The sequence below is a fragment of the Aphelocoma coerulescens genome, chromosome 1A, assembly GCF_041296385.1.
Source record: "Aphelocoma coerulescens isolate FSJ_1873_10779 chromosome 1A, UR_Acoe_1.0, whole genome shotgun sequence".
In the NCBI taxonomy this organism is placed as follows: Eukaryota; Metazoa; Chordata; class Aves; order Passeriformes; family Corvidae; genus Aphelocoma; species Aphelocoma coerulescens.
Genome location: NC_091014.1, coordinates 28,162,367 through 28,180,650, shown reverse-complemented (window position 1 = coordinate 28,180,650; position 18,284 = coordinate 28,162,367). Strand labels below are relative to the sequence as shown.

Below are 18,284 nucleotides of genomic sequence, written 5' to 3'. Positions count from 1 at the left end.
TTGAGAAATTTTAAATCGGTTAGTTTTCTATGAGCTAACAGCAATACTTACTTTTCTAAAACCTTTTTCTTCTTGGAAGGTGTGAACATCTCCAGTTGCAGACATAACTGGTTTATAAAAATTACAGCAAGAAAAAAGTAGGAATCCCATATCTACAATAAGAATATGGCATGTGGTTATTTCATTTTCTCAGTACCACAATTTATGACCACTCAAGATGCAAAATTTCAAATCACAGCCCTTGTTTCAGTCTCAACTAATAAATTACTCAAACTGCTTTTGACTAAATTTCTTTGACCTAAAATATACTTTTCACCAACACCAAAATGTTCAGCAAAAATACATCTATTTACATATCCTACATCTCTAAATTTCAAAGTTTCAAAGTTACAGATTTGGTTTTTTCATCCCTCCAAATCAGAAAACCTTACTTTTGGAAACTTTCATTGGGGTATATTTAAATAGAAAACTGCACTTCAAGTCCAAACCCCAAAAAATTCTGACACCTCAAAAGCTATCACATAACAAGATTGATATTCTCTGTCCATCACACTTTATAATAGTAGTTGCAAGTCACACTTGCTGCAGCCTTCACTGGACAAAACCAAAGCCAGGTTTTGTTAAGATATTGCAAATATACAGATGTTTTGTGCTCATGCTTTATGAATTAGATGTTGAATATTCTACTTCTAAGACTTAGAGATAAAATGAAATACTAATTATTATAACAACCCAATTATAGATGCTCCATGACAAGAAGTGTAGAGGGAGCCCTATTCCAGACCCTGCAGTTCAGCAGGACAGCAATAACATTGCTACTCAAGTTTAAGGAACATAGAGGCCTTGTTCTACAGGCAATTCTTTTATCAGTTTTAGCCTCTGAACTTACAGAAATTCATAAAGAATAGGCTTCCTCATGTTCAGTTAAGTAGATAAATCTGCATTCCTGCCTACCTATCTAACAGAAGTCTGAATTTTCAGAGAAGCATCCACAACCCTGCTGGAAGTCAACAGGAGCTCACTGTCTTTTCTAGGAAGGAAATTCTGCACTTTTCATGATGCAGTAGTTGGACTCACATCTCTTGGTTGGGCAGAATATTCATTCAGGTTTGTTTCCATGGAAATGTGTCTTTTCAGACACATTCCTAGATGTTCTAATCCTAAAAGCATAATCTGTAATTCACAGTTTATCATAAATGCAGTATCTCACTATATGAGGTACCCACTAACAACTTTAACTACATTCACCATGAAGTGTCATAATTTTATAATTTTAATTATGCAGCATGTTAATTGGTCTTGAGAGAAATTACAAAAATATAAACCTGCATTTTATATAAATTTGCATTGATTAAAAACATGAAATATTTTTTTCTTTCTGTGATAACTAAAAAATAATAGCTAAATAATTTTCTGATCCAAAAATTTGCTATGCAAAAATCCTAAATAAGTAGTCTAACAAAGAGGCTCAAAGAACAAAATGAAAAAAAGATGACATTAAAAAAACCCCACAGCAGTCATTTTTAGGATAGTCCTGCAATTAAGGAAAAACATCTCTGAGTGTTTGAAATTACTGATTTAGTACATGTTCTAGCTGTTTAGATGCTGGAACTAAGTTTAAGAAACACCAAGCCACAGGATGATGTAGCAGCTATTGCATCTATAATTTACTCTACCTTGTAATCAAAGTTTTCATTTAAGAAGTTTTTACGAAGGGCATCCGAAAGGTACAAGACTGTAGTAATGATCACACTGGGAAGAAAAAAATGAAAAAGACAGGAGTTTTCATTAAGTGGAAATTCGTATTTAAGAATCAAAGCCAGAGAATTTTCCAGTGAAGAAACAGACGTAGCATGTCTAGTGGCACTAAATACTACATTTTCAACAAATCATACAAATGCCTGACTTACCTGCACCTATTGACAGAAAACATGCACATTGAGATAAATAAGGTGTGCTGTAAGAATGTGCACTGAAAACAGAGATTCTATATAGAAGAATATAATTGATCAAGACCAATCATAAACTTTGTTCTGCAAATAATTATGACATCAGATTTATTACACACCTTGTCTTAATAGCATTAATACACACAGTTGTACAATTTGTTTTCAGCTTTCTTGGTACTGAAAGTATGTGCATATAGATTGCAAATATAAAATATCTAGTAAATACCAATATTCAACATTGACACCTCTATGAACAAAAAGTCTTTTTAATGACAACAGATAAATGCAGAACTGCATGAGCTCTGAGAGAAGGATCTGCTTCTAAAGATCCTTATGCTGTATGTTGTAAATACTCATATATTACCCTACATTTCCAGCTGCCTGAATGATAATAATCTACCTTAAATAAATATATATGACCAAGATCCTTTCACAGTGGTTGTCACCAAAGGTCAATGATGGCTTTGTTTATTGCAGCAACCAACTTCGGTAATCAACAGAAACAGAATATTCTTTGAGATTATTTAAATACACTTATTTTAATGATTCAAACCTTACACTAACCTCTGCAGCACTCTTGTCTGCCAACATATTTAGTCAAACTAAAAATCCGTATAAAGCATTAAATTCTTTTTGAAAATGGTCAGAAGTGAATACTTACGGAGAAAAAAAAAAGATAAACACAATGATCTTTTCGCTGTTATGTATTTTACAACAATCAACTGTTTAAAGATCTTCTGAGAAAAAGGTTATATCTAAACATTTCATTTAATTACCATCTGTCTATTATTAATACATTTAGTTATTCTTTGAACATAGTTCTTGACCTGCATGCTGTTACATTGCTAAAATTTGTTTCCCTTTCTGTACATTGGACTTCATTTTTTTTACTATTTTTTGCAATGCATTCAAGACAAAAAAAATTGTGAAGTATAATAACAGCAATATATATATTTCAAGGTTATAATATTTTTCATTTGTACAACACTGGAGAATTAAATGTTAGCCAACCCACCTAGGAGATAAACTATATTTTTCTTCTGGCACTTTTGACAGTTTTCACATTTATAAATAAAAAATGGCTATGTATAATTTAACATAATAGTAGTTCAAATGTTTGCTTCCATCCTTCTACTTTTAAAATTACTGTCCCTGCCAAACTTTACCTTCTTGTTTGATGTGCCTGAACACCTGTAACAGCCATTTGAGACTGTTTTTAGAACAGTGCTTGAGTCTCATGTTTCATTTACTCCTATTCCATTGCTCAAGTGTCCTTTTCATACATATTATTTTCTCAGCAATTACTCTGTAACTTTTCTATCCAAACAGTGTTCCATGCTTAGCACTCATCTCGAAGTTAATCCCACTTTTTCACCAATGGAGAGTTACAGCCTGAGTACAGCACTCACTGTTGCAGCAAGGAACACAAAGTGAAACATTAGCAAAATGCAGTACAAGCGAAGTTAATAATCAAGGCATGGATAAGAACAGAGCCCCTTCATTCTTGTTGTTGTGCATGATTCATTTAAAGCCCATATGCTTCACAAAATGGAAACAGTTTGTATATTTCAGGAAGACATTCTGATAGAATAAGTCAGTTCATCAGAATTATTGCTATGTAAAATTTCCACCTAAGTCCAAAGTAATAAATCCCTGAAAACTTTACTCAAGAGAATATCCCACAAGATCCGTAACCATACTGCCAAGTTTACATTACATAGTTCTATTTATGTCTGGGACAATTCCTTTCTTGCTACATTCCTTCCATGGCAGGTGAAACTGAACAGAAAGATCTGCTTCAATTCTTACGAGGAGGTGAATAAAGTAGACATCTTAAATGCAATTTTTAGAATATTTTTTGAAGATTTTTCCTGACATAACAGAATAATTGCAATGCAAGTATTTCTTCCTATAAGAAATTTAGCTCAGGTTTTATTTATTTGGCAAGCCAAAGATATGATATGGATTTGTTGATAAAATGTGGGTCTCTAACATGAGAGACTATGTTGTAGATAAAAAAACCTCAAAACACCAGATGCAACACACAAGGTTGAAGACATTGATTTTGACCCACAATCTGTTATTCTGAATCTAAAATCAGGTAGAACAGAAAACAAGCTAAGGTTGGGGATGCTTATATATAAAAAAAAAAAAAAAAATGCACAAAACAGAGGCAGCAGCCAGAAGACAGCTGCCTGATCTGGTACAGTACTCACTTCCAAGTTGATTCCCAGCCAGCAATTTCCAAACAACAACAACAACAACAACAACAACAACATTCATCTGAAATCCATCTGAGTATCAAACTATAAACTGAGTTTGTGACAACACTTGCTTTTCTTCCTCTTACCACCTGCCACATATTTGTTCAGAATGCTGGTTTTACAGGACAAAAACATCTGCTTGTAGCTAATAAGTTATGCTGGACTGATACAAAGGATGCTAGCCCAATGTCTGGTAAGGCCATTGTTGTTGGGAGTGGCTTTTCCATCAAATTTTCAGAGCAAACCTTTCTGCAATAAGCTATTTGAAAAATCCAGAAGTTCAACAACTGTTTACTGCCTGGGCTATGCTCTGGCAACTTGGCTTTTGCCTGGGCAGCCAGTGGTAGAAAATGAACGCTTTCCTTTTCCATGCTGATACAGGATGAATATATAACAGTAGCTTCTCATTCCATCCTTTGCTATTTCAGAGTGAAATATTCCCAAACACAGAGGTATTTGAACAAAAATGTCTTTCATAGCTCACAAATAAATGAAATAAACCTTGAATCGTGTATATGTGTATGCACCTACTGTTATGTTTATGAGCTTATTTACTCACGCATGCCTATGTATATCTATGCTTTTTGTGAAGGACTGAATGCCAGGTTCAGTTGCTAGCAACATTTTGTATTACATAAAAGCAAAAATGTTGTTAGCAACACTATGTATTACATAAAAGCAAGAATTTTTGTTCATTGTAGGAGTCTTAGACTCCCACACCATAGGAGCTAACAGGATTCTTCAGAGCAGCCATAATGATGACCCTAATGCTGATTTGATGTCTTCCCTTACTGTGTATTCCATTTGAGTTACTTTTATAATAATAATAATAGTAGTAATAATAATAATGTATTTCAGCCATTACTGAATTTGATAACCAAAAGGATTGTCAACTTAAAGCCCTTATGCCCAACTGTCAGTAGATATGTTTGAAATTTCAGTGTAAGCAACATATTATGTAAACCTTACTTTAAAGATTAATTATTTTACTATAAATAATACTATTCGTACACCTATTTTGTGTGCTTCTAATATTCAAATTGAGGATTGGATGACCTAGCATCTCTACCAATAAGCAAAATGCTGAAAGGATTTGCACAGTTAGTTACACAGAGATCTTGAAAATTAAAGCTTTTTGCATACCAAGAGCAGCAGAAAATTAGTTCTTTGTTCAATAATACACAAGCATAGTGTGTTATGAATATCAAACATTTGCTCAGCAAGTAATTGAAACTCCTTTGCTCTCTAAGTCCCTCTTCAACTGTTAATAACATGAAGTTCAGCTGAGTCTATTAACTGCTCTCAAAAGATGCCAGGCAATTAAAGTATTAGACAAGTCATTCTTTTCCTAACCTTAAGGTAACTGAAGCCAGTGACCATTACACAGTGATTTCCAGTTGAGACTGTCAAGGTCTTCTCCAGAAGCTTCAGTTTTAGTAAGTCATATTTTGCTATAAAATTTAGTATTTCTCTCTGGCACTAGGCAACTGATTCAGACATCTTCCTATATTATGTGGTTACAAATAGAAGCTAGATATTACCTAGTTGATGTAGAAAGAAAGTCTACTCCCAGAATGAAAGAAATTAAAATAATATTTTCCATAGTATACATAAAGTCATATTTGTAACTCAGTAGTAACATCCATGTTAGAAATATTAAATCACCATTAGTAATTATTTTGCTTTCCTGCATACATGCTGATTAGCTCATGACAGATGTTACATGGTTATGAAGCTTTAGTTTTTTGTCTCATTGCTCAACCCTTAGAAGCTAAGGATGTTTTTGCATGTTTTCCTTCCATTACAGAATACAATTCAAAAAATCTATTTCTCTGCTTTAGTCCTAAGTTTGCCTTTTTAAATGTTACTTTATTTCTCAAATTTTAGAAGTCAATTGGCACTTAATGCTAGCCATTAATACTTTCACATGTTGGGCATAGGAACATTCAGAACTACAGATCCTACATGTGTCATCATGAAACATCTTAGTTTCTGGATAGTTAGAGATTTCCCTTCTTGAGTTCATAGTATCTTCACTTTTGTTGGGTTTTTTTAATTTCCCAGACAGAATCCAAGTATCAGATGCTACATAATTACTGAAAACACTGCAACTAGAAAGAAAAAAAACCCCACAATGAGGCAGGGGGCAGCGATATTTTTAAACCTAAATGTTGTATATTGTAAGAATTATGGCATTTAAGACTTAGAAATATTTCAGGTAATTGTAGTTCTGCATACATAAGTAAGAGGAAAAAAAGTATTTTCTCCCAGGAAAAGCTTATTACTTGATTATATCCTTGCTAAGACTTATTTCTTCCCTAGGCTCAGACAGGCTAAATCTCTCTTCCTGTAAATACCAGACAGTTTAAATTTTTATATCACTCTAGGGACAGGGAGAGAAAACCAGTGCTGCTGTTGATGTGACTACAGCAATGGGTGAAGTTTCCATGACACACACACCACCTTCAGGTGAGCTGAGTAAAAGGCCACACAGGTGAGAGGGCAGCCGTCGGACACAGGAAATACGGCACTTGTTTTATTCCTGGGAAGCAGAAGTTAGAAAAGACCCAGACTGTTATTGGATCACTTAATTCTGCTCTTAAAAAGATGGGCTAGACCTTCTGGCTCTTTCTTTTAGACATGAATAGAGCAGAGAGCTCAAGAAGTTTTGCCTTCAGTTCTGAAGAGTCTCATATCCCTGGAAGTGCTCTGGCTGATCAACTGAAGCTCAGGAAGAACAGCTTACTTCTATCTGTGGGGCAGGCAGTGCCCTAATTTCACATCCTGCCTCTAGGCTCTTTCCTTTGCATTTCAAGGTTTTGGGCTGGAACAATTGTAGCAAAGCTACAACTCTGATTGTGCTTTTGAACACCATGAGGAAGCTAAAGGAAGGCAGCCACTGCCATTGCAGTGAGGGACATGAGGCAAAGGAAGAAGCTCCCATTCAGAAACAGCTCTGGAAAAACTATTTCTCTGCAGCTGAGGAGAGAACAGAAGTGGATTTTCCTTTCTGCTGCCTCAAAAAGGAACAGAATAGGAATGTAGAAATAATGAGGCTTCAGCTTTCACCACACATTTAAGCACACCTGGTCAACCCCCTATTTCATAGCAAACTAGCACTTCCTCCACACTGGAACAAATTCCTAGCCAAGCAATTATTGAAAGCTGAATTGGTAAAGATGTGCTTACAATCCCACTTGCTGGCAGAAGTGCTTATGCAATTGTGTGCTATCAGGATCAGTTAGGTGGTCTGACGAAGTCCTCATGGCCAATTCCCACCAGCAGTTATTGTCAGCTTCTGCCTAACTTCTTTGCCTGACAGAACTGGGCATAGACTCACCTCCTAGATGGTCAGAAACAAATGCCATGGATTAATAAAGGGAGATGTGTGATGGTTACTAAAATACTGGTGAAGAAAAGTGCTCCTTTTGCAGAACTTCATACCATCTGAACATCACCAGCCATGTAACATATGCCAAGGTCGCTCCTAAACCTCAGTTCTGTACATGTCAGCTGTTGCAAAGCCATCTGCCAAGCCAGCTGTTACTGAAATATACAACAACTTCTTAGACTACCTATTTTGTCTAAAAGTTCTTATGTCTTTTTCCCTCTTTCTTGTGTTTCACAGTTTATTTCTTAAGCATGATTACCAAATACAGGCTAGTATCAGCCATACCTTATTTAATATCATAACAGAAACAAATGATCCTATCCATTCTTTAATAAGTAACTTTTTTTTCTGGAATTCAAACTTGGCAAGATTAGCAACACTGAGGTAATAAAAAGTAACAAAAAAAATGTTAATTTTTTCAAGTCATGACAAAGCTTGAGCAAATACTATTATGCTTGCATATCCACACACACACAACAAATACAGATCATACACACAAGTGTTGTTAATTTTAATTGTACCAATAATATTGCTACTAGTACAATTGCTACAGCACCACGAATTTAAATTCTCCTTGAAGCCAGCAGGCACAATGCAGACTAAAACTGAATTTTAATCAGGCACTGCAATACGTATCACGAAATTTTAAGCCAATCCTACATTCTGGATTCCTAGGTCTGCCCAACACAATGCCCCTGCTCTGCTTTTGTGTAACTGTGCTGATCATTCAGCTGCTTTATCTGACCTAAAGCTAAGACTGCAAAAGGGATAGGTGGTGATAAAGGTGGTGAAATAAAACTTAATAGTTTCAGACCTGTCAGAATTACTTCTTAGAAATGCTGGGAACCTGTTTCTTTAAAAATAAGGCCTGAGCAGAGAAAGAATGGCTGACGGGCAGGTTTAATCTGAAAATCTCACTAAGCACTGCTTAGAGCCTTACATGACTGCTGCTTGTGCTGTGCCTCATTTCTTGATTTGTGATTTTTAATTTGTGATTTTTCTGACCAACACTAAATGAACAAACATGCAAAAACATCATTAACAATATTACAGTTGATAATTTTTCTGGAGAGCAAACAGATCTTTACCAATTCGGAATTTCAAGGAACAGATTTGAAAAGAAGTTCCTGGAAGACTTGTCATTTGTTACTTGGAAAACAAAGCTGTTGATGCTTTGCAGCTTTGGTCTGTAAAAGTGTTTCTGAGTTTCCAGTTATATGTGCTTACTAAAATTCAAAACAGAAAGATGTTTAGATTATATTATAAATTTGAGGTATAAAAGAAGTCCAGAAATTTGAAATCTTGAATTAAAAAAAGAACTGCAGCCAGCATTATAAAAAATATATTGAATTTTTATTACATACATCATATAAATTTATTTTTATTGTGCTCTGTGAATACTACCCATACTTTTTAATAACATTAAAAATACCTTACTTGTTTGCAACCAAACGCATCACTGTCCAGTCTTTTGGAAACATCTCTGGTCGTATTAGTATCCGAAATACTGTGAAAATCTGCAGCAGGAAATCCTTTGGAAAGGAAAGAAGTAGTCATATGTCATTGCTGCTTTAAAAAGAGAAGTGAGCTTTAAAAATGTTTTAATCAGAGAGAAGAAAATCATTACAGAAATAACAGAACTGCACTTATTTTCACCATAGATACACCTCTGAATGCTTTTTTTTATTACTTCCCAAGAATTTTCAAATAGTGATTTAATCCTTTCTTCTTAAAATGACGAAAATAATATAATGTGCCATATGATTGACAGCAATGCATAAAAGAAATGTCAAAGATGCATTTGGTTTCCACCCATACACTTCCACAAATGCAACGTCGAGAACAATTTGCAAATCAAAAAAGCACTTTACAAACACCAGAGAGTTCAGAATATCTCCTTAATCATGCCAGGCTTTCATCACTTTCGAGATTTATTCTAAAAGTGGCATAATTTGGTGGGATAGAGAGAGAATGTAAGGACAATTTTATTACTGAGTTGAGAGAGACCAGTGACTCCAATAGAGATGCCCAGGCCCCATAACTGGTAGTGCAACTGGCTGGCTGTGTGCAGGTCACTTAACCATTCTGCCTCATTTGCTGGATCTAAAAAGGCAGTCAACACCTGTGAGCTACCTTGAATGTAGAAAGCACTGCCTGAAAGCTTTTAGCATTATCATCTCCTATGTCATTTAACTCCCTAATAAATAAGTAATCTATTCCTCTCACCATGTATTTTTTTTTAGTTTTCCTTTTCTCAAATAAAACGAACAAGGGACCATCTTGATTATGCATAGTACTGCCGGTATTCTTTTAGTATGAAAATTGAGCTTTTGACAACATGAAGAGCATGAAGCAAGTGATATAAACACATCTAACAGAATCAGTGCAGTACCTGACCTTGAAATGTTTGGTATTCATTCTGCCCACATCACTTGTAGAGAGTTACCCCGAAACACAGATGAGATGAAGATACAAATAATTTTGAACACCAAAATATGTTCTCAAGTGCATTTATCAAAGTATAGATGACAGGCATTGCACAACAGATGTCTTTCATCAGAGAATCACTGTAAAGGGGGACAAATACAGGCACTGGATAAGGCAGATGAGATCCCCACACCCACCCACCAGGGAAGATTACATAAAAGAGACAACCTGTTTTCTGAGCAAGATGCCAAAAATTATCTCTATTAAAGAGTATAAACAGTACTCATTGCAGATAACATACTGTTTGAATGCATGTGACCAGCTTTACAAGATAAACAAGTACCTGTCTCTATGAGAAACACATTTATTCCAGGCCATTTTTCTATAGCTTTGCACCTTGTACTTAAGTGCCTTTTTATTTTGTAGAGGTTACCTCCCTTCCCTGCAGTAATCCAACAGCTCTGTGCCATAATCCCAACAATCTTGCAGTGCCTTGAATGTTGCTGCATATCACCTCACAACAACATCCCAAATTCCTCCATATTCCCTTTTTAGCCTGTCTGTTGTCCAGACACAATACCTGTTGCTGCCATTAGGGATTTAACCAGCAGATTGCTGAGCTGAAGAGGCCAAATGGCTGTTATTGGGAAACCACAAAACCATGCGGTTTGAAGATTTAAAACCCAAGGGCTGTGTAAGGTATAAACTTAGTGCCTTTGAGATAGCTTGTTCAAAAGTCATGAAGAATAACAGTCAGAAAGGAAGATCATATGTACTTCATTTCTTTGGGTAACTTCAGGCTAGAATCCAAATACATCTTTTTATTCCAAGCAAACTTTAAAAAAAGGAAATGTAGATACTGCCATTAAATTTTGAATCATTAATACCAGGATAATTATTTCTAATTTTCACAGAAAAAATAGAAAATCATGTCATCAATGTAGTGATATTAGATGCAAAACATAAGTTTAGTAACAGACTTTAACATTTAAAAAACATTTTTGCCGGCAGTATAAGTGAACTAACATTTGGTTGGTTGAGTACAGATAGAATTAATGTCTCATATGTCTTCTATCTTAAGAGACAAAAAGGAAGTAATTTTGTCCTTTCACATACTCTAAATACCATCTCTTAATATTCCTATCTAGTGTGCATAAGGTCTAGTACTATCTGTAAGATAATACTAGATAGTACTATAAGGTTTAGTACTAATTTCACACCACTTAACTTCACACCTGAAGGAAGAGGTGCCATCCAGAGGGACCTGGACAAGCTCAAGAAGTAGCCTGGTGGGAATGTCATGGGTTCTAACAGGACCAAGTGCAAGGTGCTGCAGCTGGGTCAGGGCAACCCCCTGTAACAATACAGGCTGGGGGATGAACAGATCCAGAGGGCCCTGCCAAGAAGGACTTGGGGTGCATGAGAGGCTGGACATGAGCAGGCAAAGTGCCCTCCCAGCCCAGAAAGCCAATTGTATCCTGGGCTGCATCAAAAGCAGCGTGGCCAGCCGGTCAAGGGAGGGGATTCTGTCCCACTGCTCCACTCTGGTGAGAGCCCACCTGGAGTGCTGCATCCACCTCTGGAGCCCCATCACAGGAAGGACAGGGACCTGTTGGAGAGAGTCCAAATGAGGCTACCAAGATGGTTAGAGGAATGGAGGACCTTTCCTGTGAGGAAAGGCTGGAAGAATTGGAATTATTCAACCTGGAAAGGAGGAAGCTGCAGGGTGACCTAACTGAAGCCCCCCCAGTATCTGAAGGGAGCCTGCAAGAAAGATGGGGAGAGACTATTTAAAAGGGCGTGTGATGACAGGACAAGGGGGAATGGCTTCCAAATGGAAGAGAATAAGTTTAGCTTAAATATTAGCAAAAAAAGTCTTTACTGTGAGGATAGTAAGGCACTGGGACAGATTGCTCAGAGATGTTGCAGAAGCCCCATCCCTGGAAGTGCACAAGACCAGTCTGGATGGAGCTCTGAACAACATGGTCGAGTGGAAGGCATCCCTGCCTGATCTTTAAGCTTCCTTCCAACCCAACCCATTCTGTGATTCTGTGATTAAATAATGTAGTATCACAGTTTGGTTTTCTTTGAGCAGCAATATTTGCCCAATGAAATTTTCTAACTATGATTACAGAAGAAGCACAGCCTTCTGAAGGACTGAAAACCATCTATTCATTTAACCAAAAACTGACTTGGAATTTCTTTGCACATTTCTCAGTATGAATGTAAAATCCTCTGCAAAGCAGATCAGACTCTTCACTGGATCTCTTGGGGTACATCTATAAAGCATTTTAACTTGGGTCAACCGACCACTTTGAAGCTAATTGCTTGATGTTCCATTGCTTTGATTCACACTGCAGGGTTATCAGGCTACTTGATATCAGGGTTTTGTAGAGCATCCAGAGTGCCAAATGCCAATAAGGAGGAGGATGGTTTCACAGTGAGCTGTCACTTCCTGGGCAACTCATCCATCCCTTGGCCAGCTCCTTTCCCAGATCTTCTTTGCTTCACTGCTTTCTTAATCTACATCAGAAGCCACCTAAATGAGTGGCTTTAGAACCTTCCCTCTGCCCCAGACGATTTTTCAGAAGTCCCACATGTGAGTGGATGTCCCCGAATAGCAGGGGAAGGATGGTGGCTAGAACTGAGCTTCTCCACCAGAGACACTCCCCATGCCTATGGACCTCACCCTGTGTCCCAGGGGCCGTTAGAGAACAATGGAATAACCTGCACTTGGTATTAGGGTTTGGCAGCCACCGTATCCTGCTCAGGCTCCTTGAGGTGGAAGAGACGGATGACAGAACTAGTAAGGCTTACACCCAACCCTATGAAATATTATCTTTTCCTTCATCAAATCTCTATTCTGTCACATTATGTCGGGTACACTGCAAATGAATAAAAACTAGGCCTTCTGCTAGGTGCTTACTTGTTATGTCTTCTTTTAATCTATTAATTAAAAACCCCACACATATTGATTGAAGCCACCTTCCTGCAGTCAAAGCTGCATTGTGCTAACATACACTGTTTTTTGCATTCACTTTCCCACTGATCTCCTATTTATAATTTTCACTGTTACCTTTTGTCATAAATTATATTTGAGCTTTTTCACAGCAGTAAATATCCACCTACAAAGGTACCTCTGTTCTATAAATTGCTGTAAAAGATATTTACTAGTAGTAGAAAGCATTTTGTGGTAAGCAAAAAGAGCACACCTTTAAAATAATACAGAAAGATGAAAGGAAGCATTTAAAATTACTGTCTTGTTAAAGTCAGGGTTTCAAAAAGTGAGTGAAGTATAGTGCCGGGTTCTACCACTCAGCCATGAAACCCCTGTCAGTTCTTTTATACTTCATTTACATGTTTTCAAACATAAAATGTTTTTCCTATCTTCTGTTTTGAGTGGAAAAAACCTCTCTTAAAAAACTGACAAAACAGTCACCATGTCAATTACTTAAGATAAATATATTTACAAAATAGAGGGAATATTTGCATAAGCAACCACTTGTTTAAGGCATCATTCAGATGCATGTCATAGAAATGTGTACATGTCATTCCTTCAAAGTCTCCATTTTGCTTTTCTTTGTTTAACAAGCTGGAAACAGCCTTTAGTAAGTTTGGTATAGACTGCTAAAAATGAAAAAAAAAATTGCAAAACCTTCTTTCCTTTTTTTGCAAGTACTTTCATGAGTGAATTTTTGTTTGGAGAAGTGGTTTGGTGGGAGTATTTTTATTAACTGCATCACAAATGCTGTGCAAACACATTCATGCAAGTACTGACATAGCCACCTTGAGAATTAGTGTGGAAGAAAGATGAAATGTCATGTGTTATCAGTGCCTAATCATTTAGTACAGATGGTTAATTGTAACCAGAGGTAGCTAAAACAAAAAAGCAGAGCACAAAGCAATTCAAAGGCCTAGGTTACACTCAGGTAAGTCCCCTGTAAACCTCCTATCAGATTGCTAACTTGTAATGGGGCTTCAGGAAGACCTAACTGACTTTGCTACCACTGACTGGGGGCAAAATGAGGAGTCAGAAATACAGTAAGCTGATGGTAGTTATCACTGAAGTTTCAATCGCAACTAGCCACTAGATTAACTAAGGCTACTGTTTCAGCTTCTAAAGCATCTCAGAGAAAAAAAGTCTTATCACTGATATTTACACCTTTTGAATTTTCTTTTATCCATACTGATATTTCCTAAAATATGTTAAAGCAAAGAAAATTCCACACTTGGTAATCAAAGCAGAAAAGTTAAAAGGGAAGTGGCAAGATGGTTTAGATAGCCTAGTCAAACACAGTCACCTCATGATTAACAGCAGTGTCAGTGTCACACACTAGCTCTCATTTTCCCTCTTGCTCTCAGTGATATTTGATATTTCCAAGTGAGGGGAAAAAACAATATATTATTTAAGATTCAGAAGAAAAGGAATGCTGCATTAATGATGATCAGACTACTGCCACTGAATCACTGATGGAGCTGATGCTGATTTGATGAGATCTGAATGGAAATAAACTCTGGACTTGAGTTCTTAAGACCTCTGTTTTGATAGCTGATGGCACCAGCTACAGCTGCTTTCCATATGTCTCTGCGTAATAGTAGGGTATGTGCGTGGGGGGAATTTAAATGTGTCAAATCAAACACCATTCAAGCATTAATTCCAGAGATTTTTCATATTCTAGAAGGAAGAAAAGTCTGAATAAACTCAACACTGTATTTCACAGATACATCAAACAGAAATAAAGCCTGAAACCTCTAGGAATACCTGGTCAGAACTCACACAAAAGGGAGAAAATTTCCACTAAAAATGCCTAGGTTCCACAATATTTATGAAAATTTGCCTAAGGATAGCAACTATTCTAGGTGAAAACAGATGCTGTATTGCTCATATAAAAATTGTTCACCCTATACAACTCCTAGGTAGTGCTCTTGATTCATGATAACTTCTTAGCAGCATTTTCTGTCTGTCAAGCTCTAAATGACCACCTCACTCGAAGAAAAGGCACTCACAAATGGTATGCTCTCTTCAGCCCTAAGCAGCTGTCAGGAATTTAAGTAAATCTGAAATTGCACCATGACTAGACTCCCCTTTTCAGGGCAGTATGTAAGTTTATCAAATGGTAATTAAGGAGTAACATCTAAAATATATTATCACATTAGGACATGATTACTGGATGACTAATGTGCATAAATGATTACTCTAGATTTTTTGTGTGGATCAAGTTTGGTACTATATAAGTTTTTCAGGGTCCAGCAGAGTGGAAATCTTGGTGCATATATTTATGCAGGAAATCGTAACTTAAAAAAAAATAAAAAATTTAATCCTGTCCCTCTTCAAAAAAAGAATTTAAAATGTTGTATCTCCACAAACCCCGTAACTAAATTAATGAAACTGATAGAAGTCGGCTTAAAAGAGCTCCACAGATATTCTTTTCTATGATCTAAATGAGCAGACATTGTAAGTCTGATACATCCTCCTGCCAACGGACGTGCTACACAGCTAAGAAAAATGAAGAGTTAGTTGATTATACATTTCTCAAGCTGCATGTCTGCTACTGCCATACATAATTTAATGAATGAAAAAAATAAGCAAGTATAATAAGCCAAACGTAAAAATCCCCAATTGCCTGACAGGAAGAATCAAACAAGAGCAGTGTAACCTTACACTGGCACCATCTTTAAAACAGGTTTGGAGGCTAAATTCATGACTTTAAAGCAATTATATAGTTCCCTCCATCCATATTCTCTCTGCTGTCATTGTGGAAGCAGTAGCAGCTTTGCCACACTGTAAGAGTGGACCCGAGTTCCCAAGAAAAGCTGTGCAATAGTTAGCTAATCTGTAAAACACATTGCATTTAAATACTGAAGTGATTCATCAAACCACAGAGATCTTTTAAAGGGAGATAAATCAAAAAGAGAAATAGAAAGGCCTAAACAAGTGGAAACAGAATTCTGTTACTCACCCTCAGATCTTCCTTTGTGTTGAAGCTATCAAGAAGCTGTTGATAATGTCTATCAGTCATTTGTCGCAAGAGTGACAACAAACACGAGACAAATTCCCCCTGTTCAGATAAGCCAAGAGGAGAAATATTATAATGTTTTCTGCACTTGAGCTTAAACTGCTGTATTATAAGCACTTCAAAATAACTAACAAATGCAAGGGAAATTAATCTACAATTAGGCTTCACATTTTGTGAAAATACATTGATTGCACTTCCTTCCCATTTAAGGAAATATTTTTCCCTAAATGGAGTTTACTTGCTTAGAAAAATCTATTTTAAAACATTCCAGCAGGGCTAAACCAGTAAAATTTTAATTTGCGATTTGTTTTCCTTGTATCTGTTTTTAAACAAATTACTTAGATTGCTAAAATTACAACCTCTTTAGTCAACTCAGTTTTGAAACAAATATAAACAAACATATTTTGCAACAATTCTGGGAAGAATGCTATTGTTTTCCTTCAGGGAATAAATTAATGGAGTTAGCTGGGAATTTTTCAAAACATTTTGTCATCTCAAAAAACCAAGATTTTTCAAAAAGAAAACTCATTTGTAGGACTGCATAAACTTTGAAAATGTTTTGATCAGAAATTTCTTTGGGCTTACAAAAGAATTTTTCATTAAAAGAGCAGAGAACTGCACTAGGTACCCTCCAGTGAGCAGTCAAACAACCAAGATGCTACAGGAAGCAACGGGTTCTCCCATTCACCCTCTCCTGTCTGCTTATTCACTTTTGGACTGGAAAGAAATACTGAATGATATCACTCAGGTCTGACTGCAGAATGGATGAGGACAGGAAAGTGTCAAAGGTCTGGTTTGCATCCCAGTGATGAAAATTCTGAAATCTTACAAGCTTGCTAAAAAATGGGAAATATATTTCTGGCCTGTACCAGGAATGAAGAATGAGACTGGGAGAACAGACAGGTGATAAAAGCACTTTAATTTGGGGTCTTTCATTAGTTCGCCAAGTCTAATTTTGGGAAGATTTCTCTCCATCTTTCACTAAATACAGAAGATAAGACTAAAAAGAAGAAGTATGTTTTCACAGGAGTGGCTGTTCTGGATTTTACATTGGAAGGCCTAATTAATTTGTGATTATACCTGGTGCACTTGATCTTGTGTGAGGTGATGGCTTTCTCTGGCAACATGGTGATAAAATAATAATAAGATTCTACAGTGAAGTAATGATTCTAAATTTATTACCTCCCTTTGTTTTACAGTGAACATAGCATTCATAGAAACACACAATCACAACCTCAAAACAATATCCTAAGGCTACAAAATCTCTTAATATTCATGGTCTGGGCATAAACATAAAGGTTACTGTTGTCTTGTAAATATCTATATACTCAATTGCTAGCTTGACTGACAAAATTCCTTTCCTGCCTTGGTATTCTAAGCAGTCCTTTTTAGTCACCCTTCTTCTATGTTCCCACATTTCTTTCAACTTATATAGTAGTATATTAAAAATCACAACCTCTTACAGAGAGCTGTACTATTATACTTGACAGACAGATTAGAGTTATAAAAGTATCAACTTTGGATAATTGTTAACTGACTTCTAAATTTGAGGTTTTAATTTGAATGTAGGTAGCTATAGAGGCTGGTTTTTAAAATAGCAATGCACAGTGAGCTTCATTTGTTGAACTCAACATAAATATGTATGCTGTAGGATTTCTGCCAGTGTTGGCCACAGATTAACTTTCGAATCATGCACAAAAGCAAATTCCACATACAAAACCTTGATAAAAAACATTTAGGGTCCATTTCCAGTGTCAAAATTCAAGCCAAGCAGTATACTAAAATCACTTATGCAGATTCCTTAAGTAAATTTTTTGTGTCTTATTTAAGGAGCACAATTATTAAAAAACATGGAGCTTTCAATTAAATTGCAGTTCATTTAGGTTCTGAGGGACTGAACTTTCAAGATCTGAAATCAACTGAAGTTCACTTTAACTGGACTGCTTTCTGCCAACTCCTTATAGGCAAATGTATTTTTTTCTTAAGGAAGTCCAAAGGTCTAATTCAGTGACAAACTAAAGCAGAAATTTCACCATTGCATTAAATTCCGTGTCTGTCAATGCAACATCTCTAACACTGACACCCTGAAGCCATGTCTTCTTCATGCTCAGTTTAAAGCATCACACCCTTGCAGGTTACCATCTAAAAGACTGCTCACTGAAAATTAATGGTATCAAGGTATCAAAGCTAACAGAGATGAAAGAAATGGCAGAGTCATGGCACCACAAAGCCCAAT

At 36.3% G+C, this 18,284-nt stretch overlaps 1 protein-coding gene across 5 annotated transcripts in view; it reads right to left on the bottom strand.

Annotated features, from left to right (window-relative positions):
- The window catches only part of DOCK4 (dedicator of cytokinesis 4), a 230,487-nt gene that overhangs the window by 45,586 nt on the left and 166,617 nt on the right, over positions 1 to 18,284 (bottom strand). For all 5 annotated transcript variants that reach the window (XM_068997410.1, XM_068997418.1, XM_068997428.1 and 2 more), the window contains 4 exons: positions 15,992 to 16,090; positions 9,042 to 9,136; positions 1,677 to 1,752; positions 52 to 152 (listed from right to left, as the gene is read on the bottom strand). In XM_068997410.1, coding sequence (XP_068853511.1) covers positions 52 to 152; positions 1,677 to 1,752; positions 9,042 to 9,136; positions 15,992 to 16,090 — 371 coding nt within the window. The remainder of the gene's footprint in view (positions 1 to 51; positions 153 to 1,676; positions 1,753 to 9,041; positions 9,137 to 15,991; positions 16,091 to 18,284) is intronic.